General features: G+C 41.9%; 2 protein-coding genes across 2 annotated transcripts; both read left to right on the forward strand.

Moving 5' to 3' along the window:
- The first annotated feature begins 15,333 nt into the window (after positions 1–15,333).
- Positions 15,334–18,894, forward strand: LOC125544520 (alpha/beta-Hydrolases superfamily protein). The gene is made up of 8 exons (XM_048708242.2): positions 15,334–15,728; positions 16,242–16,271; positions 16,639–16,768; positions 16,856–17,002; positions 17,095–17,225; positions 17,711–17,848; positions 18,160–18,258; positions 18,403–18,894. The coding sequence occupies exons 1-8, from the start codon at positions 15,483–15,485 to the stop codon at positions 18,610–18,612; spliced, it is 1,131 nt and encodes a 376-aa protein (XP_048564199.1). The 5' UTR covers positions 15,334–15,482; the 3' UTR covers positions 18,613–18,894.
- Positions 18,895–20,059: 1,165 nt separating this feature from the next.
- On the forward strand, positions 20,060–23,278 carry LOC125544521 (Regulator of Vps4 activity in the MVB pathway protein). The gene is made up of 6 exons (XM_048708243.2): positions 20,060–20,293; positions 21,029–21,161; positions 21,249–21,352; positions 21,476–21,647; positions 21,751–21,891; positions 22,656–23,278. Exons 1-6 carry the CDS (start codon positions 20,241–20,243, stop codon positions 23,010–23,012), a joined length of 960 nt encoding a protein of 319 aa, XP_048564200.1. The 5' UTR covers positions 20,060–20,240; the 3' UTR covers positions 23,013–23,278.
- The last annotated feature ends 2,104 nt before the right edge of the window (positions 23,279–25,382 follow it).

A 25,382-nucleotide genomic window follows, 5' to 3' on the forward strand; every position in this document is an offset into this window, starting at 1 on the left:
AAAATGAGGGGTTGAATATGGGAGGTGTGACTGCCCAGATCGACAAATTTGGGCGGTCCGATGCTGTCCATGGACGCGTGTCTAGATGCTTATGAGGTCAAATTTGCCACGTCCAATTGGGGATACTCTTATAAGGTAAGATATAAAGTTAATTCCAACTATTAGACTCACTCACATTTTCACATGTTGGTTGGAGGACCTGGTATAATGTCTGTTTATGTGGTCAACCACTCAATATTATTCATTTCTTGTCGGGCCGATGAAGTTAAGAAAATCGATATACTTCACACCAATCTCCTATTGAGTCGTTGATTATTTAATATGGTTCACGGACTAAGGGCATGTATACTAGTATATACCATACATATCTATTAAAACTCCTCCAAATCATTTATAACATATAGTAATATAGACATTTGGACAATGGTTTATTCATAAAGATTATGTTTAGCATCCCTCACAACGGCATCTGCAACCTATGCGACCAAGTGGATGAATTGCTCCTGCACCTTGTTCTCCGTTGCCCATACGTGGGATGTATTTGGCTATAGATCGCATGTTGGTTGGACAATCATGCTCTTCTGACCATGCGCAAGAGGCTATGGCCAGTTCTTTTGAGCAGATTCTAGAGAATCCGGGTGTGGAAAATCAACCAAGCAAAAGAACTCGATTTCTCTTTGAAAAACATGGTAGGGTTCTCGAGAATGCTAGTGCAACCCAAAATCCTCAAAAAACTTGGATTTTTTCACAATCTCATGATTTTGGAGAGTTCCTCAAAAGGAAGTGTTTTGATTAATAGAGTGCCCCTATTGTACCAAGTATTCACGAGCAGATTGTCATCGACACCTCCTACAGAAAAATATGACACGCAAAGTCCGCACGTGATGCCCCCAGTTCGCATTGAGGGAAATGAACGCTAGGGTTACCGCCGCCGGACCCGCTGGAAATGAGCTAGGTGAACCGACGTCGGACTCGCCTCGCTGACCCGGTCCTCACCGCCGTTGGGCCCATCCTCGCCATTGCTGCTGCCGCCCACCACCCCTCTGCCTCCGTTGGACGCCGACGCGGCCTACCATCCCTCTCCTTGAAGCGAAATAGTCGTCGGTGGTCTCCTTTGAGCAGCCCACAATGAGCATCTCTCTATCCTCTCTTTTTTGTATGCTAATTTGAATACATGCTAGATGGATGGATGCTATTAGAATGGATGGATGGTTGGATGGATTGGATTGATGCCCATATTTTTTAGATGAACATGTTGTATGAATGATACTGTTAGAAGGATGTATATTTATGAATGATGATGTTGGATGTTGCTACTGTATGCTTTGTGCATGTTGTTAGACGGATGAGCGAAATGATGTTAGCAGATACATGATGTTAGATGTTGCCATTGTACGATTTTTTTAATGATGTTGTTCCATGTAGTTTAGAGGTGTCAACGCTTTATCACCAAAAAATGATGTACCATGACTGCAACACATAAGGCTATTGCTGCTAGTCTTGTACCTTGAGATTATTCCTTTTATTTGTAGTACTATGCCCGCAACACATGCGGCTATATTGTAACGATCAAAACTTTAAAACTATTCTAATTGTAATATTTAGCACTTTATAATATCCGTAAATCACTTTTGTGCTCATATTCAACTATAAACTATTCGAAACAACAAAATGTCAGCAATTCAGCAAACAGTTTCTGTCAAAGGATGGTACAGACATTTCAACACACAACTCAACCCACAATCTCATACTACAATCTCAGAAAAGAACTGGACGGCAGATTATGTGAGAAGCGAATTTTGTATGAAGTTTTCCGGAATCTTGATTCTGCAGAATCCTGCACAAAAGAACTGGCCCTACAGCTACCACCAACTGGTGGAACGAGCACACGCACCATGAGCAAGAAGACTATTGTAGTTGCAATCTACACCGCATGAAATATTTAGGCGGAGTGTGATAGGAGGCTCTTTCATAAAACGGATTTTTGGTGCACGGGGGCAACCGAGCACATTATTTTGAACTGCTAACAAAAGGTATTTAAAAGATTTGAAAAAATTGATTTTTTTACATGAATATGCATGCATGTGGTCTAAGTACCCGTGAAATTTTGTTTGATAATACGTTGTATTATGTGCTGCGCAAAAAAGACAACATTTTGGTCCAAAAACAACAACAAAAGGCCCCTAATTTGCATGTATTTTGTCTTTTTTGTACCTTTTATATGCGAGCACGTATATTGCTGAGAATTTGGCCCATTATACTACACTGCTATGCGTGCATGCACATAAAAAATAAAAAATCAAGCCATAAAATCTGAAAAAAAAAATTGAACTTCAAAAAACCAGGCACCATGTGCCTGTGCTCAGATGTCAATTTTTGGGTCTTTCATCACATCCCTGTCCGTGAGATGGCAGTCTTTCAGCTCAAGCAAGACATCATGCAGCAGAACCTACGCATCCATTGTTATCCGATGTTGAGAACCTACCTGAACCTGACTAGCTTTACTTCCTGTAGGTGAGGGACACCTTCAACCCATATCCTTGTAACACTAAGACGTTTGTATTTGATTTTCTCCTGCTTAATTTATCAGCGTGCTAACCGCAAATTCCTCAACCAGAAAAAATTCGTAAGATCCTAAAGACGATATTTCATACAACAATAAAATCATCGCCTGCAAGCTGTCGGTAAGATCCTACAGACTGTTTGTGGATCTACACAGAATTTCTCTCCCCCCCTTTTCTCTTTCCTCCACATTTATAATTTTTATGTGACAACTTGTGTAGAAATCTGAACTAAACACTATCGTACCTAACAAGAATGGATGCATCAGTTACACGCGCGGGGATTCTGAGCTAGATCTGCTCAGCTGAGGGTGCTGCAAGCTGTGCAACAAGTACGAACAAGCGATGATTTCATCAGAAACCAAGCATTAATACACCGGACACCGGCACGAGCTAACTAAAGAAGCAGGGTCAATGTCTCGACGTGCAACAGTTGTTCGAATGCCAGATGACCCGTGTACCATAGTGTTGCATTTCTTTTCCTCGTGCAATCTCGGCTCAATCGAACCACTTGGAACGGGGCAGAAAAAAGAAGTACGGAAGATCGCGCTTTCCAGATCCGATCTGGTCTAGTCCATCTTTTGTTGAGCAGAGATCCCAGTTCTATGTCGCTCAAACAGGTTCGAGGAGAAGTCATCAAAACCTGAACATTTTTCTCTCTTTTCATTTTTCGTTTTTTCCTCTCCCTTTTAATTTTCGTTTCTGTTATCTTTTTTTATTTTCCTTTTTCTTTATTTTTCTTTCCTAATTTTGTTTTCCCGTTCCAAATTCACAAACAATTTCTGAAATTTGGGACTTTTTTCCAAAATGGTGATTTAAAAAAATCGAACATTTTTTCAAATCCGTGAACATTTTTTGAAAACATCAAATTCAGAATTTGCTCATCGAAGTAAAGAATGTTCATAAAATAAAAAAAAATCTTATTTTTAAGATGTTCATCATATTCAAAGCATTTTTATGAAGTCAAATTTGTTCACTAATTTCAATAATCTTCATTTTTAAGTTAAAATGTGTTCATCAAATGCAAAATATGTTCATCAAAATTAAAAAATGTTAATCCAAAATTCAAATTTTGTTCATCAAAATTTAAAAACTATTTTTAAAATTGTGTTTTTTAATTAGTGCACATTTTTCAAAATTTGTGAACATTCTTTTGCATTAGTGAACGATTTTTGTAATTCTAATTTTGTTTAGATCCCAAACTTTTTTAAACAGAAAAAAAACAAAAAAGTAGGGGAGCCCTGTCCCACATCTGGGCCGGCCCAAGGTCGCCCGTGGAAAAAAGTTGAAAAAATTCCATGAATTCAACAAAATATGATTTTGGAGAAGTTCTTGATTCTGAATTAGAAAAGCTCGCGCACTTGAAAAGTTCATAAATTCGAAAAAAAAACATGAAATTGAAAAAAGTCTGCCCATCTTAAAAAATTCACTAATTTGGAAGAAATTATGAATATGAAAAAAGTTCGTGATTTAGAAAAACTGAGAAAAGAAAAAAGAAAAAAGAAAATAAAAACGAGAAAACAATAGAAAATTTGTGCAAACAAACATATAAAACCAAAGAAAAAATGGTTAAACAAAAGTACCGACCAGAAGCTACTAAAAGCTTCCCAAACCAGTCTCCACTCGAGTTTCTCGCTCAATTAACGCCTTATATGGGCTGGCCCGTACATGATCAAGCTAAGTGGGGAAGGGGGGGTGGAGCTAAATCCGCCACATCCCCTCGTAGGGTATCCTAACTAGGCAACTTGGCACGGTGGTAACATGATGCAAGGTTTACCTATGTTCATGCCCTTCGGAGAAGATAATACCCTACATCATGTTTGTGTTTTATTGCGTCAGAGTGTATACAAAGTACATGCAAAATATCAAAGGGATTGAATATGACCTACAACGTGCCCGCCCTGAGCTTATATAACATACCGGGGTTTCTAGGGTCCACACAACTAGGTTGGTGACGTTGGCAGTGTTTAAGTCCTTCACAACTATGGTGTCTTTGGGTTGTGTTCCAAGTCTTCCGGGATCTACACATAGCCTGCTATGGGCCGCCCAAAGTGGTCCCGGATGGAACCGACCAAGGGGTCACAGCACGGCCCACCACGCCAGGAACTGGCGTGATGAGGACCCTCTCCACCGGGACACTGACATAGCCGTGAACCGATCTTCAAGCCCGACTGATGCTCGGGTCATCCGAGCTGTACGCCGTATTTAGTCGTCTGCTTGAAAGTGGTTTAATGGAACGTCCCCCGAACAACGTCTTTTTGCAGCCACTTTCGCCGAGAAGCCTCTAAGGCGATGTAGACCACCTCAGTCTAAAAGATGTAGAAGGCCTTGGCCGACCTATGCACAAGAAAGGTTTCCCACGTTCCCGTGTGGCATGGTTAAAGGCCGCCTGACTAGCTTTGACATGTCAGATTGGTCTTAGTAGGTAGCCCCACGAGACCACATGTCACGCCTGAATCAACAGTCAAGGTAGCGTGCAGGAGTGGGCTAGGGGCCCACCAACAACACGTCCCGTCACAGGCTTTGATATTCCCGCGAGCCTTAACGGTGATACCTCAATTTCACATGCAATTAACTTCATCACAGGGGGCATGCGAAGAGATTATGCGCCACACGACAAGGATTGCCTGCCCATGATTTGTACAACCACTACAATGGAGCAGAGAAAAGAAACAAGAGAGCATCATATGGCCTTTACTCCCATTCGGTCTAGTCCATGTTTTGTTGAGCAAAGAGCCCAACCCATACATCAGGCCCAGACCTGTGAGGCATAAACACAGCCGAGTGGACGGGCTACACAGAGTGATGGCCAGCCCACTTTCATCCGGTTAGCACCCTGTTGAGCAGAGAAGCCCCAACGATGTGCGGCACATAGTCGCCACAATGATCGGCATATAGGGTTTTCCATGATCAGTGCTTCCGTTCGGGCTCCAGTGAGTGGCACATCTCCCTGTTCGAATATCCGACTATGTGCTGCATATCTTTTTTGAATGAGCTTTGAACAGGGTGCTAACCCAAGCATGGGAGATGCGTGGCCCATTTTTGTTTTTTCAAAAAAAATCTTCTTTTTTTCATGTCATGTTTTCGTTTTTCCCCTTTTCAAGTTTATTTTTCTTTTTTTACAATGTTCATGTTTTTCCAAAAATGTATGGAAATTTCAAAAAATATTTTCTTTTTTCATAAATTGTTCAAAACTTATTTTGTTCATAATTTCGAAAAAAGTTTGCATTTTCAAAATATGTTTAGGAATTTAAAAATGTTTGAGCGTCTCAAAAAAATGTTTTTGTCTTCAAATTTTGTCCAAAAATGTTCATGTTTACAAAAATTATTGAACTTTTCATATAAAAATGTCAAGTTTTTCAAAAAATGGTCATAATTCAAAAAATATTCGTATTGTCAGAAAAAATTCACAATTCTAAATAATGTTTGCATTTTGGAAACAAATGTTTGGTAATTTCTTAAAAAGTTAATGATTTTCATATTTTCATTACGAAATCAAAGATTATTTCTTCTTTTCAAATTTGTTCACATTTTTGAAAAGCAAATCGTGTTGTCAAAAACTATTCAAAACTTAAAAAAATATTCTACATTTCAAGAAATGTTCAAAAAATGGGCCTGTCGCTGCAGTTAGTTCTTAAATGTTCGTGCTAATATTAGCCACGAACAATGATCGATTCCACTGCCTAACTGGGACTCCTGTGTGCGATACATGGGTAAATTGGTGTAATAAGCGACACATCGGAGGTCCTAGTGGCTGGGGTGAACCCATGATGGGCTTAGTGGGGCCCTAGGTACCCACTCAATTTCTGGTTTTCTGGCTTTGAAGGCTAGTTTTTCTACTACTCGGTCCTCATTTAGCAAGATAAGTGTGGCCCCACTCACTAGCCCCCCACTAAAAGTATGGCCTGGGTCCACCCCTGCCTAGTGGGCAGCGCTTTGTCTCCCTTATGGCAATTCCTAACCCCGCATGGGGTAATTTCACGCATGAGAGCAGATACTCAAGGGCTCCCACGACGGTCGCTTTCTTGGGCTCAGGAGCACGCCAAGTGGTGCGCCCAGCGGCCACCATGTGTTGTGCGTTGGGCGCACCATCCGGATTTCTTTTTTGCGTTTTTTTGAAAGCGGTGTTTTCCGGTGAAAAGCACGGTTGTGCCTCTCAAAAGAAGGAAAAGCATAGTTTATACATTCACAAGAACCAAAATTGTATTCCCTGGAACAGGAAAAAGAACAATCTGTACTTCTTGAAATGGAAAAGCATAGCTCGTGCCTCCGTGAGAAGCATAAATGTGCTTCCAAAAATTAGAAATGGACAGCTATGCATCCCCCAAAAGTGAAAATCAAAACCGTGCTTCCGAGTTCTGGTTTTTTGCCCAATTTTTTTTTTTAGTTTTTTTTCCAATTCTCGTTCTTTTTGTTTTTTCATGAAAAAATTCATCGAAACTTATCAATATAGGATCTAGTTTCGAAGATCTCAACGCGAGAATCCAGCAGTGAAAACTATTCGTGATTTGTATGCAAGGATAAAGAGATAAAACATTTAAAAATCACGAATAGGTCCTTAATCAGTGATGGGGGAAGATGGGGGTAACCATTGCAAAGGGGTACTCCTTAATCAGGATTTCGTGCGTAGGTCCAAAATTAGCGAGCAAACACACACCCTCCCGCTTTAGCACACGCCGTATTGGGCAGGCCTAGTTTGTATTTTTGTGTGTTTTCCATTGGTTTTGAGTAAGTTTTACAACCTCTTATATCCAATTTTCTTTTTTTAGTTTAATCTGTTCAGTTTTTTCTTGGATTTTATTTTACATTTTACATTTTCTCCTTTTCATTGATCTCTTTAAATTCATGAACTTTTTTGAAATTGATATATTTTTTGAAAAGTATCAATATTTTTATATACATGAATATTTTTAAAATTTATGTATATTTTTAAAATTAATAAACATTTTTTTCTAAATTGACAAGCATTTTTTGAATTCCCAAATATTTTTTATATTTCTCAACATTCTCAGAAATAACGAAAATATTAACATTGTTTCTGAATTCATGAATATTTAAAAACTCACAAATACTATTTTTAATTTTCTGGCATATTTAAATTCATGAACATTTTCATAAATCACTACTCCCTCTTATCCATAAAAAGTGACTTAGTTTTAGTTCAAATTCAAACTAAAACCTGACACTTATTATGGATTGGAGAGTGTAACTTTTTTCAATTTTGTAGGCATATTTTGAATTCGTGAATATATTTTTATTGCAAGAAAGTTTGACAATTTCATGAATATCTTTTGAATTTCATGAACATATTTGAATTTTTGAACTTTCTTTGAATTCATTATCATTTTTCAAATTTGCTACGGGTTTTTGAATTTTATGAGAATTTTTTATCTCGCAGCCATTTTTTCAATTTTGCCAAAAAAATAATTAAAATCACAGCTAATTTTTGGAAGTTGAGAACATTTTTTATTTTCCTGAGAATTTATTTAAAATAATAAATATCTTATAAATTAGTAACTTATTTTGAATCGTTTTTCAAATTTCCATATTTTCTGAATTTCTCAAACATTTTTCCAAATCCTTGAACATGATTTTGGATTCGAGAACATTTTTGCAAAATGCGGACATGTTTTAAATAAGTGAACATTTTTTTTCAAATTCATAAACATGTTTTGCATGCGTGAACTTTTTCTAAAATTTTATGAGTGTTTTAGTAGAAAACCAACCGAAGTAAATCCTGCTAAAAAAAGACCAACACAAAAATCTCAGCAACAAATAGTGCAAGGTTGTCAGAGCTACGTCTAAACATGTTACTGGACTGGCCGATTAACGTTGGCGTTGGGGAGCAGGTGCGCGTTTGTTTGCCCCTTAATAAAAAAAAGGTGCATGTTTGCTTTCAGCTCGACGCGTTATGCGTCAATACGACGTCTCCTTGCTTCTTCTTTTTTTGAGAAATCTTACCTGCTTTATTCATTCAAAGGAATTGTCATAGGTACAAGGTTCGGGTCATGGGGGTAACTTAACCAAACATGTCTACCTATGTCTAGATTACAAGCAAACTTGGCAAAATTGCGAGCCTCGAAATTGAAATTCCTACGCTCGAAAACAAAAGAGCAAGAAACAAAACTATTGCTAAGGTGTGTTATTTCATGTACTAGCGTCGCATTAGGGCCTCCCGTCCCTCTGTTTATATCATTCACCGCCTCTTGGCAGTCCGAGGCCACATATATCTTCTGCTCCGCAAGATCGTTAGCCAATGCTAGTGCTTCACGGCAAGCAAATGTCTCCAGCAACAGCGGATTAGTTACTCCATAGTAAACCACAGCTGATGAGCCTAGGTAGTTGCCTCCCTGATCACGGCAGAACGCCGCTACTGCCCTTCCTTGCCTGGTTCGCCCAACCGCTCCGTCCACGTTGATCTTCGCTATGCCACTGGGAGGCGGTAGCCACCTCTTCGGCTGTTGGGCCGGGATTGACCTTGTGATTTCATGTTCTCTCCCAACGTGCAGACTTCCCAACTCTGCAATGTAGTTGTCAAATGAAAGACGCCGTCTGTTGTGGACTCTAAAATATTGATTCATATACTGCCTTTCTCCTTGCATACCATATGGACCAGAGTGTGATGACCATTCTAGTGAATTCTTCATGGTCCAAACTCTCATTCAACTCGAACAACCAAATCCTCACATTAGCCTCCATGTTATCCGACATCTGGGATACCAGCGCTTCATCTGACAGTGCCCGGACACAATGTGACATCGTACATGCAACTAGGGCATGTCGCCAAGAATCCTCACACCCACACAGCGGGCACACGTCTTGCACTGACATATTTCTTCGTTTCAAAACATCAGTTGTTGGGAGCGAATGGTGAGCAAGTCTCCAAAGAAAAATTCTCACTTTCGATGGGACTTTTAGTTTCCAAAGTGCACTCCAAGCTTTTTGGTCCTTCTCGGAGTTGGACGTCCCACTGCCACCATTAAGCCGCTCCTCCCGCTGGAGCTTAGTCCTAAGCAAAAATCTATAAGCCGAGCTTACACTAAACTGACCCTTCTTGTCCGGGTTCCATGCCCAGAAATCTTGTATATTGCGAGTGCATACCAGAATCTTCAAAATTGCCTCCGCATCAATAGGAAGAAAGATTGTCCGGACCAAGGTCTCGTTCCAGGAAGCTGTCGCAGGAGAGAGCAGCTCCGAGACAAACCTAGGGGGGTCCGCGACCAAGGATGTGATAGGTCGAGGGGTCATGTCCTTTGGTATCCAGTTGTCGTTCCATATGTCTGTAGTTTGGCCATTACCAATCCGGCGTATGATTCCTTGTTTAAGCCAGTCCCTTCCTTCCAAGATAGCCCGCCATATCTGAGAGGGCCTGGATCCCAATTCAGCTGTGAGGATCGTCTTGTCAGGGAAGTATGCCGCCTTAAGTATCCTTGCACTCAATCTTGTTGGTTCATTCAAAAGTCTCCAAGCCTGTCGTGCCAATAAGGCAAGATTAAAGATCTCAAGATCTTTGAAACCAAGCCCTCCCAAGTGCTTTGGACGTGTCATCACATCCCATGAAACCCATGCTGGTTTGCGCTCTCCATGCCTGCAGCCCCACCAAAACTTCCTAATTATAGATTTGATATGATCACATAGGCCTCTTGGGAGCTTAAAACATGACATAGAGAAAACGGGTATGGCTTGGGCCACAGATTTAATTAGCACATCCTTTCCACCAGCCGACAGACATTTGCTCATCCACCCCTTCACCTTGTCCCATACTCTGTCGCTCAAGTATTTGAACGTCCCTTTTTTTGAGTGACCCACGTCCGTCGGCATACCCAAATATCTGTCACCCAATGATTCATTGGGAACTTGCAAATGGCCTTTGACCGCAACACGCACTAGTTCTGGGCAGCCCTTGCTGAAAAAGATCAAGGATTTATCTCTGTTTATCCTCTGACCCGATGCCATGCAACAAGAATCCAATAGGTTTGATACTTCTTCTGCTCCATCCACACTTGCCCTGAAAACAGTAGACTATCATCCGCGAATAAAAGATGGTTCGCCGCCGGTGCCGACGGTGCCACCTTAATGCCGTTGAGCTGGGATAATTGGTTCTGGGATTTGAAGAGGCACGAAAGGCCCTCTGCTGCAATCAAGAAAAGGTACAGAGAGATTGGATCTCTCTGTCGGATTCCCCTTGTAGGTTGGAAAGATTCTGACCTCACACCATTAAACATAACAGAAAAAGAGACTGAGCTCACCATATTCATCACGACTGAAACCCAAGGTGCTGCAAAACCCAGTTTCTCCATGATAGACTTCAAACAAGACCACTCCACACGGTCATATGCTTTCATCATGTCAAGCTTCAAAGCTGCAAATCTGTTATTTTTTGCTCTATTCCTCTTCATGAAGTGCAGACATTCGTAGGCTGATATGATGTTATCAGTTATTAGCCTCCCTGGCACAAAAGCGGACTGCTCCTCTGATATTATGTCAGGCAGGATCAATTTTAGCCTGTTTGCTAGCACCTTCGAAGCAATCTTGTAGAACACATTACACAGGCTAATAGGACGAAACTGGGATAATAAAGTTGGATTTGATACCTTTGGGATGAGAACCAGCAACATGTCATTCAAACATGTCGGGCTCTCTTCTCCTTTCACAATAGCCAACATTGCCGTAGTCACCGTTTCTCCACAAATATCCCAATGCCTCTGAAAAAATGAGATGGGAAGCCGTCAGGGCCTGGAGCTTTCGTAGGAAACATCTAAAATAGAGCGGTTTTAACTTCCTTCGCCTCAAACAGGGCCAGGAGCGTTGCATTCATCTCCGGTGTAACCTTCACGGGCACGTGCTGAAGAACATCTTCCACGCCCTGTACTCCCTCCGAAGTATAGAGTTGCCTGTAAAAATCAAGTGCCATTTGTTGCATCTCCATAAACTCCGAGGTTACTTGCCCATCCGGTTTTTCCAAAGCCTTTATCAAGTTCTTCCTCCTCCTCATGGAAGCCCCCATATGAAAAAAGTGGGAGTTTCGGTCCCATGCAAAGAGCCATTCAGCGCGAGAACGTTGTCTCCACATCAATTCCTCGCGCAAGTAAAGTTCGATCAAGCGATCATTAATTTTGATTTCTGCATGAGACGGACCCACCCGACTGACATCACTTCGTAGGCGATCCAATTCCTTCTTTAAACTCCTAATTTCTCCCCTTACACTGGCAAAAGTGGTCTGTGCCCACACGCCCAAGTTCCTGGCCAGCGCTTCAAGATTCGTGCGGACTTCACAACCGTTTGATAGTGACCGTTGGCCTCCCATGCAGCCTCAACTGTTGGTTTCAGGTTAGAGTGTGTTTCCCACATCACCTCATACCGGAACTGTTTTGTTTTCTTGGTGCCCCCGTTTGCTTGCGCTAGCTGTACGAGGATAGTCGAGTGATCAGAGGTTGCAACCGTTACGTGTTCCACAACCGCAGTTGGGAACAGCCCACACTAGTCAACCGAGCCAAGGGCCTTGTCTAGTCTTACACGGGTATACGATCCTCCCGTGACTTTCTTCTCATAGGTCCACTTAGTTCCCTTGAAACCAAGATCAATCAAGCCACATACGTCAACCGCATCTCTGAATCCTTGTATTTGTGATTGGCTCCTTGAACCAATTCCTTCATGTTCATCATGCCTCAACACTTCGTTGAAATCCCCTATACAAACCCATGGAAGATCATGGAGGGTGGACAGGTTCTTCATGGTGGTCCAAGTGTGATGACGAAGATGGGTCTGTGCTTCACCATAGAAACACGAAAGCCTCCAAGGTTGATCACCCACACCAGTAATATTACAATCATTATGATACTTTGAGTAACCCAAAATCTCATTCTTTATTTCATCATTCCAAAAAATAGCTAATCCTCCACTTCTACCAGAGGCATCAACAGCAAAGGAATTATCATAGCCTAAAGTACTTTTTAAATTTTCCGCTCTCTCCCCACTAATTTGGGTTTCAACTATACAAAGTACTCTAGGGGCAAACTTATTCGCGAGTTCGCGAAGCTCTTGAACTGTCGGGGCGTTGCCAATCCCCCGTTAGTTCCAGCTTAACAGATTCATTGCGTTCGGCGGTCCTCCGTCGCGGAGGCCGCCGATCTCGCATCCGAGCCTTTCCCCCCATTGGGGGTCTTCTTCACTATGATTGTACCAGTCTTCTCTGTCAAATTTCCTCCTTTGTCAAGTTGTCCCATGAGTTTGGACCGCTTAGGATCCTGTTTGGGAGGAGGGTTGACTGGCACCGTCCCCCCATCTGCCTTTGCCGCCACTACCAGCTCCAGCCCCAAAGCAGCCTTGGGAACCGATGAGCCCGCAACTTGGTCTGACGGGCGCTTCCTGTTAGCGTCAGTCACCTCCACATCCATCCCCTGTTGATTCTGACTGCCCTGATGGCTTGACTCCGAGAAGGGCGCAACCGGCTCGTCCCTATTTTGTTCCTTCTCATTTCTGTTCCGACGGCGTGTGCCCCAGGCAGTTGTCGCAGGAGCTCACACATTTTTGAAAACCAGGGCCGAAGAAGGATGCACCCCATCACCATGTTCTTTGAATTCATGGCCCATCATAGCACATACCTGGCACCAATCAGGCAAACGTTCGTACTTGACGGCGAAGATCTCCCTCTCACCACCACGGATCAGAGATATGGCTTTCTTCAGCGGGTTCCGAACATCAAGCCTGACCCTGACCCTATAGAAGTTTCCTTCAAAGTCAAAGGAGGACGGTTCTGAATCAACAAACTCTCCAATCTTTGTAAAGCCTTCACTTTCCCATGATAAGCAATATGGAGCTCGATGATCCGCGCCCAGATCTCAATAGTATAGAGCTCGATCGAGGAGGGCTGCGTGTAACCATCATATGGGGCGATAACAACTGGATTTCCCCGGAAATGCCAATGTCCGCCCTGTGTGACACGTTCCCAATCCCCCAAGCAATAAAATTGCATCTGGAACAAGTTTTCCTCCAAGGTTTTGATCTTGACTGGCCTGGCTAAGTCCCATGCCGATCGCATGTTGTGGAAGAACTAGTAGTTACTAAACCCTTTGTCCATGTGAACTCGGGCTAGGATCATCCACCGGAGTTTCTCCTCCGTCGGGGCATCATCATCCTCAAATATCACATCATCAAGATCATCTTCTTTGAGGGCCAACTCCTGCATCATCTCCTCCAGGTTGCCTTTTCCTTTACGATCAGACGCCGAAGAACTTCCATGGTTTGCCATCGCGTGCCGTCGGCGGAAAAAACCGATCGCCACGGAGTAAAACCCTAACCCTTGCGCGGTAGAAGATCGTTCCAAGACCGGGGAGGCAGACTGCGCTACCCCCACGGCGGCCCGAGATCGGATCCCGGCCCCGCCGGAGAGAAGGGAGGTAAGATCTCAACGTCTCCTTGCTTATTGCAAGATCGAGCGTCCGCTCGCGTTAGGCACCGCTATAACTTAGCCAGCCCAGGTAGCATGCAGGTTAGTTCATTTTTTCCTGTTTTTTCATTCATTTGTTTTATGTTTTATTTCTTATTTTCTAAAATATTGTAAATACATTTATTCCAAAACATAAAACTAAGTAAATAAACAAGAAACCATCTATTTGAAAATTGTTAATGCAATGCAAAAAGTAGGTCCATAGCACTATTTTTGTGACATTTTAAAAAAGTTTGATAGCACTATTTTAATCAATCTATTTTGAATTCTATGAAAAAATAAACGTTGATAGCACTATTTTTTTTGTGAAATTTAAAAGATGTTCAAGCGTTTAAAATAAATGTATATGACATTTTCAAAACATGTTTGTACAATCTATTTTTTTGTTTAAATAAAAAATGTTTAGTGATATTAAAAAAAGTAGGTTAGATCTTAAAAAATGTTCACATGTTCAAAATTATGTTCATGAAATTTTGTAAGAATGTTTGTACAATATAAAAAAATCTTATTTTTTTGGAAAATCAAACTATATATGGAAGATGTTCTATTCGAAAAAATTATGAAAAAACAAGTGTTTGGAAAAAATGGGAATAATGTATTTGAAAAATGTTGAAAGTGTATAAAAATGTTGTATATATGTATAAAAATGTACAATGTGTATGAAAAGTAGAGATAAAAGTTATTTGCAAAAATGTGAGTCATGTATGTTAAAAATGTACAAGAAAACATTCCTGATGTATAGGGAAAATGTAGACATGTGTTGAAAAAAAAGGAAAGAGGGAAAAGTGGTTGTATAATTTAAACAATGTTTACTGCTATTAAAAAATGTTGAATATATTTTTGAAAAAGGTTTAACATGTATTGTAAAAATATATACACCATGTATTTAAAAATAGTCAATGCGATAAAAAATAATGTTCCACATGTACATTAAAAATGTACATTTTGTAGAAGTAGACATGTCTAGAAAAAATAAAAAAAGCAGAGAAAACCGGTGAAAAACTGGCATAAAACCCAAAAAAAACTGTTTAAGAGACAAAGGAAAACCAAGAAATCATGAAAAAAACGGTTTAGACAGAAGAAAACGCGAAAAACCGGTGATGAAACAAAAAAAAGAAGGAAAAAAGAAAATAAAAAAACTGAAGAAAACAATGTGGGCCGGACCAAGACCCCGGGCGCCAGAGGCGGGAGGCTGTCAGCCCATTACTACAAAGCGACCGAGCAGCCTGGCCTTTAAGAAGCACCGTGGACACGGCCCGGTCCAGGTCAAAGCCCATTCAATCACACGCTCACCGTCAAATCGTCGAACAAAGGGAAAGCCCTCTTCCAGCTCCAAGCCGGCAGTCTCGACAAGGAGACGAGGCCACCAACCTGCCCAACTCCCCCCCTGTCCCTCTCCCTCTCCTCTCAGAGTCTGTAGGTACTCAAGTGTCCTACTGCCCACCGCGCCGCTCGACTCGAGCAAGCATCACATGGCGGCGATCTCGCAGTTGCAGCGCGTCGCGGGGCCGCGCCATGCCGGGGCGCCGCGGCCGGGGAGAGTGAGGCGCGCCTCGGTCGCGGTCGCCGCGGGCAAGGCGCCGTTGCCGCGGCTGGAGGGCGCCAGCGAGGAGCTGAGGGCCGCCGCGGCGCAGAGCCTCGACTGGGCGCCGGCGCGCCGGCGCGTGCGCGGCGCCTTCGCGCCCGTGCTCCCCACGCTCGACCACTGCCTGTTCAAGGTCCCGCCTCTGCTCCCTGTCCCCCTTTGCTTGGGGCGGCTGTGTTTGATCCTCTTTCACTAGCTCACCACGTGCTTGCTTCAGTGAAGGATCCGAATGGTCAAAAGTAGTCAAACATGTTTCAAGCCGCCCAGTAGTCGAGACTCGAGACTAGAACTCACACGCAGTGCCATTTCTGATCTGAAATTACTCATGATTTCGGAACGTGCGTGTTTGTTTTGTATAGTTGTACTGCGTCTGCGCCACTCGTGTCTAGGTTTGCGATAAGCAAATGGGCAGCACTACACTTGAATGCACATTGTATGTAGTTGCTCTGTTGCTTGAGCCACGATCTTGTTCCGAAGGTGATAGGTTCTGTAGCGTATGTATGTCATCTGAGGGTTGCAACATATTTCTTCGGTATTGTTGATATGATCTCCGAATATTCAATCCCTATTATCTCCAATTGATATGCGATGTCTGTTGGTCTTTACTTTCTCACCTTTTGTCTCCCTCCTACTTCTCATTCTGTAGATGGCGCCCAAGGGAATCCAGATGGAGGAGGTAAACACATGATGGGGATTCTGAATTGACCTTCCCTTGTATACAGGCTGTTTGTATTTGGTTCAAGTAGTTCCCTGGCGGAAATGCAATATATCTGTTACACAAGTGTATCTGTGAGACAGTGACACAAACATCTTCTCCTATTGTAAAGCTGGAAAGATGGCATCTATCAAAAGACTGGTATCTTAAGCTAGTAATATCAGGTACACGCCCATGGAGTATTGAGAAACTAAGGAACTGCAAGGAGCGGCATGATTGTGTTACTTGCAGCTAGCCTAAAAACGAAACTAACATTAGCAGGCACTTTGAATCTTTATGAACTGTTTTATAGCTTCTTTTCCTTAAGTGGTAGTGCCCGTTTCTGTAGAATTTTGAGACCAATTCAAAGGGGGTTGAAATATTCTGGAAGAGTTGGCTGCCTAGGGAGGGCACTCCCACCAAGGCAGCGCTTTTCTTCTGCCATGGGTATGGAGATACCTGCACTTTCTTTTTTGAAGGTGATTACTCTTCTGTTATGTTCCCTGTTGAGTTCTCTTTGCTTCACCTTTTTCTTTATCTATATCTTACTAGCTTGGAAATATCAGGGGTCGCTAAGAGAATAGCTGCTGCTGGATATGCAGTATATGCCATGGATTATCCTGGTTTTGGATTATCTTATGGTCTTCATGGCTACATCGCAAGCTTCGATGGAATGGTCGACCATGTCATTGAACAATATGCAAGAATAAGAGGTTTCTGATGGATGTTTCTTGTAAATGAGGAATATATCTTCTGTGGAACAATATAATATTTTCATCATAATGCAATGATTTCTAATGTTTAGGAAGGAAAGACGTGCAAGGGCTCCCACACTTTCTCTTGGGGCAGTCAATGGGAGGTGCGGTTGCTCTGAAAGTACACTTAAAGCAACCAAAAGAATGGGATGGAGTGCTTCTTGTTGCGCCTATGTGCAAGGTAAATAAAGAACTCTTGATGAAACTCGTCAAATCTAGCATCCCATTACATTCTCTTGTTTGGAGATAAGCTGCATTATAAAACTCTAAATGTAACTCATCAAATCTAGCATCACATTACATTCTCTTGTTTGGAGCTAAGCCACTGTTTAGTGTTTACAACCTTTCTGATGGCAACTTATGCTTTTGTAACTGTATTAATCTAATTGCGTTGAGTCAGCACTTGATGATACTAACTTAGTCAAGTAAATTTAAAGTTTACTTGAATATACAGTAGCAATCTGCAAGACATCCATCTTTACTTCGTGTTATAACAACCAGTTATGATCATGCATGAACAGAAAATCAGAATAAAGTGATACTGTATTTATCAACAAAAAAGTTATATGGAGGACCTCCTTTATACTATTGTTGCATCTATTTGAACTAATGACATTGGGTGCATTCACCATCTTTATTAGAAAGCTCTGACTTCTATTTGGCAAGATTTCAGAAGATGTAACACCACCAGCGCTAGTGTTGAAGGCATTGAGCATATTATCATGCCTTCTTCCAGAAGCAAAGTTATTTCCGCAAAAGGACATAGGAGATTTGGGATTCAGGGATCCAGTGAAAAGAAAATTAGTAAGTACCTTGACCATGTCCTTTTATTCTTCAACTTGGTTTGTTTCAAGGCAATGCAATACCTAGTATGTCGCACATTATCCAAGTAGTGGCACCTGTTTTAGTTGTTTGTACTTAATAATATTCCACATTCGTTGGTTCATTTGTGGCAAGGTACTTGGTTTTTCTACATTTGCCCCTCTAGTGCACATTTTTGTTGTAATCAGATAACTTATTGCAACAATGAGCCTCTTTAAAAGGAATTGTATAACATGGCTGGTTGAAATACTGAAATGCTATAGATCATGATCATCTCTGTTTTCACTTCTCAGTGTGAGTACAACGCGATATCATATAATGACCAGATGAGGTTGAGGACAGCAGTTGAACTTTTGAAGGCTACAAAGGACATCGAATCCCAATTGGAAAAAGTCAGTACCATTTGCACCTTTTTCTCATGTACCTGATTTCCTTCTCAATGTTATTTGAGCATCACCTGAATCAAGAAGCAACCATTGTCATTTCTTCTTATTCTGGGAGTACCTAAAATGTAGAACACTTTGTACATGTTGCAGATTTGTTCTCCATTGTTGATTCTTCATGGAGCAGCAGACCAGGTAACCGACCCTCATGTGAGTCAATTTCTGTACGAGAAGGCCAACACGAAAGACAAGACCCTGAAGCTCTATGAAGGTGCCTACCACTCTATCCTAGAGGGAGAGCCTGATGACCGGATTTCAACCGCCATCAAGGACATCATTTCGTGGCTGGATTCACACTGTTGAATACCATTGTGCATTGTCTCGTTTCTTTTTTGGGAAATGCATGGTTTCGTTGATCGGCACCATTCTGGTCCACTTAACATTGGATGAATCAAATAAAAAAAACTCAGTGTCTGAGGCCTTCACTTAATTAGGTGAGCATGGAATTCTCTGCTGCTTAGTTTCAGGAACATGCTGTACAGAGATTTTCTCCCCCATTTTCTGGAACTCCAGTTTCACGTTTTCATTAATTTGTTAGCAGTCGGCTATTTGATGCCGTTAGCAGGGGCTATGTATTTGTTGTCTTTTTGTTCTTTGATGTTTTAGTTGTTAATTGTGAACACCATTTTTCATTTAGCATTTCCAGGGCATCGAGAGAACAAAAGTAAACTTGCGTCATGGATTCTGCTGTTCCTACGGAAGAGACAATGAAGATTGGTGTTCTTGAAGCGACACGAGCCAAGAAAGTTAGCCATCTAGGGCGTGGACTTTTTGCTCGCGTGCTCAAATGCACACTCGTGAACAGTAAACATAAAAAAATTAAGCAAATAAAAAATTCTGAATTTTTTCCACCAAACATTGTTGACTGTTCTAGATATGTGCAAATTTTCATGAAGAAGCGTGGGCGAAAAAAATTGAAGCTCCAAAAAGACTATTTTTTTTCTCAGGCCTCAAAGAAAATATCATTTCATCATAAAAATTTGCATGTAGTAATAAGAAAACTAAGCAATTTATTGTAAAAAAACATTCAAAATAATTTGTTTTTTACTTTACTGTTCATAGAGGAGCATTTGAGCTCTGGATTAGAAGAGCACTTTTAATCTAGTGTTCGGTTTATTAGAGCATCTACATCCAGAAGTAGCAAAATCTGGCCCCCAAATGCCCCCGGACGCATCCGCGGGTATTGACCGAACAACACAGCAAAAATAATTTTCATTGCCGGATACCCCATTTGCAAATCCTCATATCCATATTATTACATGCACATGAAATCTAATCTAAAGCTAGGCCTGTTTGGCTCCGCCGTGCCCATGTCCAGCGGCTGCGCCCGCTCAAATGTTGGTCCGGCCACCAGCGAGGTAGAGTAGGCTAGGCCATGCACCTACTCACGGTAGTCGAGGCCTTATTGTCTCCCATGTACTACTCTTTCTCGGTGGGTCGTCGGCGGCTAGGGCGGCGCAGCTGGCGGCGGGGTTGCGACAGGGGCGGGGATGGACGAACGGGCGACGGCGGCAGCGTTTACAGGCAGAAATCGCCGGCGGCGGGCTGGCGAGCGAACAAAAACTAAATAAACGGTTGGGTGCTTAATGCGCGACTGATCACTGGAAGGTGGAGATGCAAATTTGCATCTCCAAGTGTTGTATTTTACATTATTTGAAGGAGGTGATGGCATCTATATAATCTATTAGAGCAGCGTTTTTTTGGCCTCGGAAACGTATAAGTTAGTTATTTTTGCATCTGCATCTTCTATTGCTCTAGCGACTGTGCTTTAATAGTAGAGATAGAGATGGGGCAAAAAAGGATCTGGCGTATGGTGTAAACTATAAAAACAATCAAGTAAAGGGGCACACCTGCAAATATACACGGAACAGCTTCTTTCCCCTTCGTCTTCGTCTTCGCCGGGTCAGGTGGATCCGCGGCCGGCACTGACGATGTCGTCCCTCAACTCGCTCTTCAACCGCTCCTCCCCCTTCGGCACCAAATGGTTCGCTTCCCTCTCAGATCCCATCACTACCCGCTTTTCCTACAGTTCCTATTATCGGTTTTCGTCAGCGATCCTAGGATCGGCGGGTTTCGCTGTGATTATTAGGAGTTCTAGATTTAGAATTCCGCTCAGGAAGATGTTCGGCGGATGGCCTGTGTGGCGATGGGGAAAAGGTAGCACTAGGGCATCTGGATCCTTGGGCGGTGAATTACTGTTGCTGGATGGGGTATATTAGAGCTTCGTAGGAAAATTTTGAAGTGGTAACATGATCCATATCAGGCTCAATATTGCAAAAATCTTATGACAGTTTCGTTTGATACATGGCATATATGAGTATAAAAGTCACCAGAACTGGATTGAGCTAACAAAACTGAACAAATACAAGTATCTGCGTGTTATCTCCACTGGGTCCCATGGTGGTTTTGCATAACAGTTTACAGTTACTATAGGAGTAATAAAAGAATCCATCGACTTCAGCCTGTTCACTACTATAAGTTGTTCTAACTTTTTTCTGATTCGGATGTAGACGCATTTTAGTGTGTTTGTTCACTCATTTCGGTCCATATGTGCTCCATATTGAAATATCCAAAACATCTTATATTTGTGAGCGGAGGGAGTACTAGTCAATTCTTACCATAACCATTCCATGTTTCATACCGCTCTTACGTTGTTACCGGAGAGGCAGTCTTGCTTTATTTATGCCCATAATTAACAGAAGTTCCCAACTTTGTGTAGCAAAACATGCTTGAATTTGATCATTTCGAGGATCAAGCTGCTGCGCAATAGGAGGGAGATGCAACTGATAAATATGCGCAAAGAGATGGTTCAATATCTTCAGACAGGCCAGGAGTCTATTGCGAGGATTCGGGTAACTTAGATTTACAGCTATATTTGTTTCCCAAGGTTCCGATCTTCTCCTTCATGCAGTTCTCTAACATGCCATTATTAATAATAGGTGGAGCATATTATTCGGGAGCAAAATATATTGGCTGCCTATGAGATTGTTGAGCTTTTCTGTGAATTTGTTCTGGCACGAGTCCCTATTGTTGAGGCCCAAAAGTAGGTAGTGATTTATCAAATCTGATCTTACTAAAATACATGTTACTATGTAGATATCACAATTCTTTGTTTCTCTCACTTAATAGAATATGATTAACAGCTACTGGTTTTATGATGGAACAGGGAATGCCCCATAGAATTGAGAGAAGCAATAGCTAGTATAATCTTTGCATCAGGAAGATGCTCAGACTTGCCTGAGCTAATGCATCTCCGTAATTTGTTTACCACCAAGTATGGGAAGGAGTTTGTTGCTGCTGCTATGGAATTGCGCCCTGATTGCGGTGTTAATCGCACAGTAAGAAGATCTCCGATATAATCTTTCCTTCAGAAATCCACGTTATGTTGCTTGCGAATCAAGCGTCTTGTGCAATTTCACTATTTGAGCATTGTGTATGCAGATAATTGAGAAGCTTTCAGTTAAGGCTCCATCAGCGGAATCAAAGTTGAAGGTTTTGAAAGCTATTGCTCACGAGTACAACCTTGATTGGGATTCATCTAATACCGAAGCAGAATTTAATAAGAAGTATGAAGATCTGCTGGTAATATATGCTATCCTTTTGTTTATTTCCTAATTATTAGACATAATGCTAATGGATGTACTGTTTCATAAGCGAGCTTTAAAATTATGTGTTCTATCACTACTTCCTAAAATGAAATAAACTGTCATGCTGGAAGAACTGCTCATTTTAACATCTCAGATGGACTTGACATGGATACACTGACATTTTAAAACTCCACTCACTAGTGTTTCAGTTGATTTTTTTTAAAGGAATCTGCATACGTGCCCTTCCTGACATATGATTGCAGATACTAAGAAGCCTTTTGTTCCTTTTTAATGTTTTTTTTGCGATTTAACTTTCATGTTTTTCATGGTGGGTGCATTATGTGTGCACCTATTTTTATCTATATCTTGTAAACTATTCCCTTCATGTATATCATTGTTTGGTCCCATCCTTGCCTCAGTAGTCCTTGTTCACAGAAGATGTCTATTGCTATGTAGAAGTCTACAGTGTATAGGTTGATTCTGATTCTTATACGGTGACAGCTGAGGGTTTACGGACATAATGTCTTGATGCTAAAAAGTTCTTCGGTTGCTTACCTGGAAGACTGGGGGACAACATTTTGAACTGTTTGGTGCAATTGATTAAGGAAAGTTATAGGAAGAATAAAAAAAGAAGTCACAGACGCCTCAAAAATAGCAACAAAGAAATCAGAGAACTTATTTCAAGCCTCTGTTTATGTCTACAGTTAGCTCATCTGAAAAACTAGAAATTCACTTCATTTGTTATGTGCTTGTCTGCAGGACGATTCAGGATCATCAGTCCGCCAAGTCCAAACACCTACAACTGAGAGCTCTCCAGCCTCTTCCATTTCCAAAGATAAGCCATCGATTCTACCTGTCAACGACACAAGCAAAAACAAAACTCCCGAGTCCCCAAAGTCACCTGCTGTGAGTTCAAGAGCATATGCTGCCACCAAGAGTAATGTGGGCAGTCAAGAGCATCAGCCCCCTGCTGCGGAGAGATCATCCTATGCTGGTCCAGGCTCGTCGGACGTGCTAGAAAAGGCCCGAGCTGCCATTGCTGCAGCCACCCGTGCCTCCGCCGCCGCCCGTGCAGCAGCAGAGCTTGTTAACAAGGTTAAAGTTACAACTCAATGATCTATGCCTGCCGTGGAGGCGTGATTTGACAACTGTTCCCTTGCATAACAATTATGTCATGTGTATTCCTCTGTAAGTGCGTTCGGTTTTATGTACAACTTTTCTTTCATGGACCTTGAATTTTAGTAGATCATAGCAGTGGTGAGAACCAATGTCCTAGCATTCTGCAGCACGAAGGACATCTATCGCTCTTTCTGTCACAAAGTCTCTATGTACATTTGGCTGATTGATGTTATTCTCATTGTTAAGGAAATCGTTAACTGGTAGCTTCTCAGTTGGCTAGCGAGTAGGGGATTAATCGGCTAATCGGCAAGTTAATCGGCCATCTAATCAATTAATCGGACGATTTTTCGGTTTATCGGCTACTCGATGACCCTATGAGTAGGGATTAATCGGCAAGTTAATTGGTTAATCGGATGAATTTTTGAACAGGGGTTATTCTAATTGGCACCCTCATTCTGTGGTGAAAATACGCGCGCTTTTTGGAGTCTTGATGCAAACCATGGTCAAAACCCTCGATTCCACCCTGCTCTGCTGCTGCTCCCGCTCTCTGGAAGGCTGGAACACCCTAACCTCGAATCCATGGCTGTTCGGCCTTGCCAGAGCCGTCAGCCAGCTCTTCACTATAGAAGGGAGTACTAGCCTGGACGCGGACGTTTGGTTTCTGGGTGTATCTACACCCTACATGAATATATTTCTTAGTAATTCAATAAAAAGTCAAAAAATTCTAAAAATATTTTTGAAATAAACTTGACCTTCTATTGTACTGGTGAGAAAAAATCCATGAAAATAAAATGCCCTTTGACTTCTTTTCAAAAAAGACAAATTTTTGACTAAAATAGTGTGGATAGTGACCTATAATAGCAAATAATTTTTATCTTTTTTGCCCTGAAGTGAACGTTGGGTTATTTTCCTGAAAATTTATATACAAGTGCAAAAGAAAGTCAAATTTATTTTTAAAATACTTCTAAACTATTTTGACTTTTTGTTTAATTATTAAAGAAAATTCTTCATATAGGGTGTATATACAACTAGGTTTCAAAGTGTATTTCCTGTACTAGCCTTCCCTAGAATCAGCTCTTTACTATCCCGCCCCAGGCGAGAAAGCGCCGCCAAAGCAAGCATGAGCAGGCTTATATTGCTACGCAACAGTAGAGCTTGCACTGCCCACAAAATGTTTGAATGATCGGGTAAAGAGCGATCTTCTAAGGATTTCTGCCTTCCGGTGGCAGCGGCGCCAATCTGCCACGTCTCGTGTGGCCTTAGGGCCATAGGTGCGCGGTGGATTCCGGCCCTTCTCGGCGGGAGGGCTCCGTTTTTATGTGCTTCTTCGAGTTTTGTTGGATTTGTGTCCTGTTCAGGAAGACGAGACGGCGGCAGCTTCTTGAAGATGGAATAAAGTTCTCCCCGCCTAGCCCCCGTCCGGTGGTGCGTCTAGCATCGTCGGAGGGCGTGTGGCGGTGTGTCTCCAGCGGATCTCGCGAGATTTGGTCGGTGGTTGTCTTTGGTGGATCTGCTCAGATCCGCTCTTTATTCGTCTTTGTTCATGTGTCTTCAGGTTGGATCCTTCCGATCTAAACTTCTCTTCATAGGCGGTGGTTGCTTTTTAGTGCGTTGGTTCTATGGGGACTTATCACGATGACTTCCCGACTGTCTACTACAACAAGTTGTGCCCAATTCCGGCAAGGGAGGGGCGATAGCGGTGATGCCCCTTAGGCTCGTTTCAGTGCTTGTAGTCATTGCTAGGTGGTCTATGAATCTAAATGTAATTTTTTGTCATTTTTGGTGTTCGTTATACTACCATGATTAAAAATGAATTGGAAGTTTCTCAAAAAGAAAGAGCGAGCTTCCTATATGAGATCCAACACGTCCAGCAGAGCCAAGCAACGTTCCATTCTTTTCTGTTGTCAGGATAGTAACCGTCTTATACTAATCTAACTGAAACAACTATTTGAGTGTAGTTTCGGGTTTGGCCCCGTCGGTATTACAAACGGTTTCCCTTTTATGAAAGGGGTCACTCAGGGGGAATCCGCAACGCTGTCCAGGCCAGATGCTCCCGATGAACAGTAAATTCAAAAAAAAATAGCAACAAAAACTGATTTTTTTTCCATCCAAGTTGCTCGAGTTTTCTAGGAGTGTGCAAAAGTATGTGCTCAAATGACATTTGAGGAGCTCATGCCAAAAAAAAGAGCTCATGTGTGTTTTTCAAAGTTTCTTTGAGAATCAAAATTTGTATTTTTGTCACTACCTCCTCAAATGTTCTAGCACCACGAAAATTTGCATGTACCTTTTACGCACATATAAGCATCTTGGATGCCGAAAAGGAGTCAGTTTTTCTTATGAATTTACTGTTCATAGGTAGGTGTAGAT

This window comes from Triticum urartu, chromosome 3A (assembly GCF_056163025.1).
Source record: "Triticum urartu cultivar PI428250 chromosome 3A, HENAU_Tu73, whole genome shotgun sequence".
Lineage (NCBI taxonomy): Eukaryota > Viridiplantae > Streptophyta > Magnoliopsida > Poales > Poaceae > Triticum > Triticum urartu.

Excerpts from the sequence above, each read along its gene's own strand:
- LOC125544520 (XM_048708242.2), top strand. The coding sequence starts at position 15,483 with ATGGCGGCGATCTCGCAGTTGCAGCGCGTCGCGGGGCCGCGCCATGCC. Across the intron at positions 15,729-16,241 it reads TCGACCACTGCCTGTTCAAG|ATGGCGCCCAAGGGAATCCA; the intron begins GTCCCGCCTCTG and ends CTCATTCTGTAG. Across the intron at positions 18,259-18,402 it reads TCGAATCCCAATTGGAAAAA|ATTTGTTCTCCATTGTTGAT; the intron begins GTCAGTACCATT and ends TACATGTTGCAG.
- LOC125544521 (XM_048708243.2), top strand. The coding sequence starts at position 20,241 with ATGTCGTCCCTCAACTCGCTCTTCAACCGCTCCTCCCCCTTCGGCACC. Across the intron at positions 20,294-21,028 it reads TCCCCCTTCGGCACCAAATG|CAAAACATGCTTGAATTTGA; the intron begins GTTCGCTTCCCT and ends AACTTTGTGTAG. Across the intron at positions 21,353-21,475 it reads CCTATTGTTGAGGCCCAAAA|GGAATGCCCCATAGAATTGA; the intron begins GTAGGTAGTGAT and ends ATGATGGAACAG.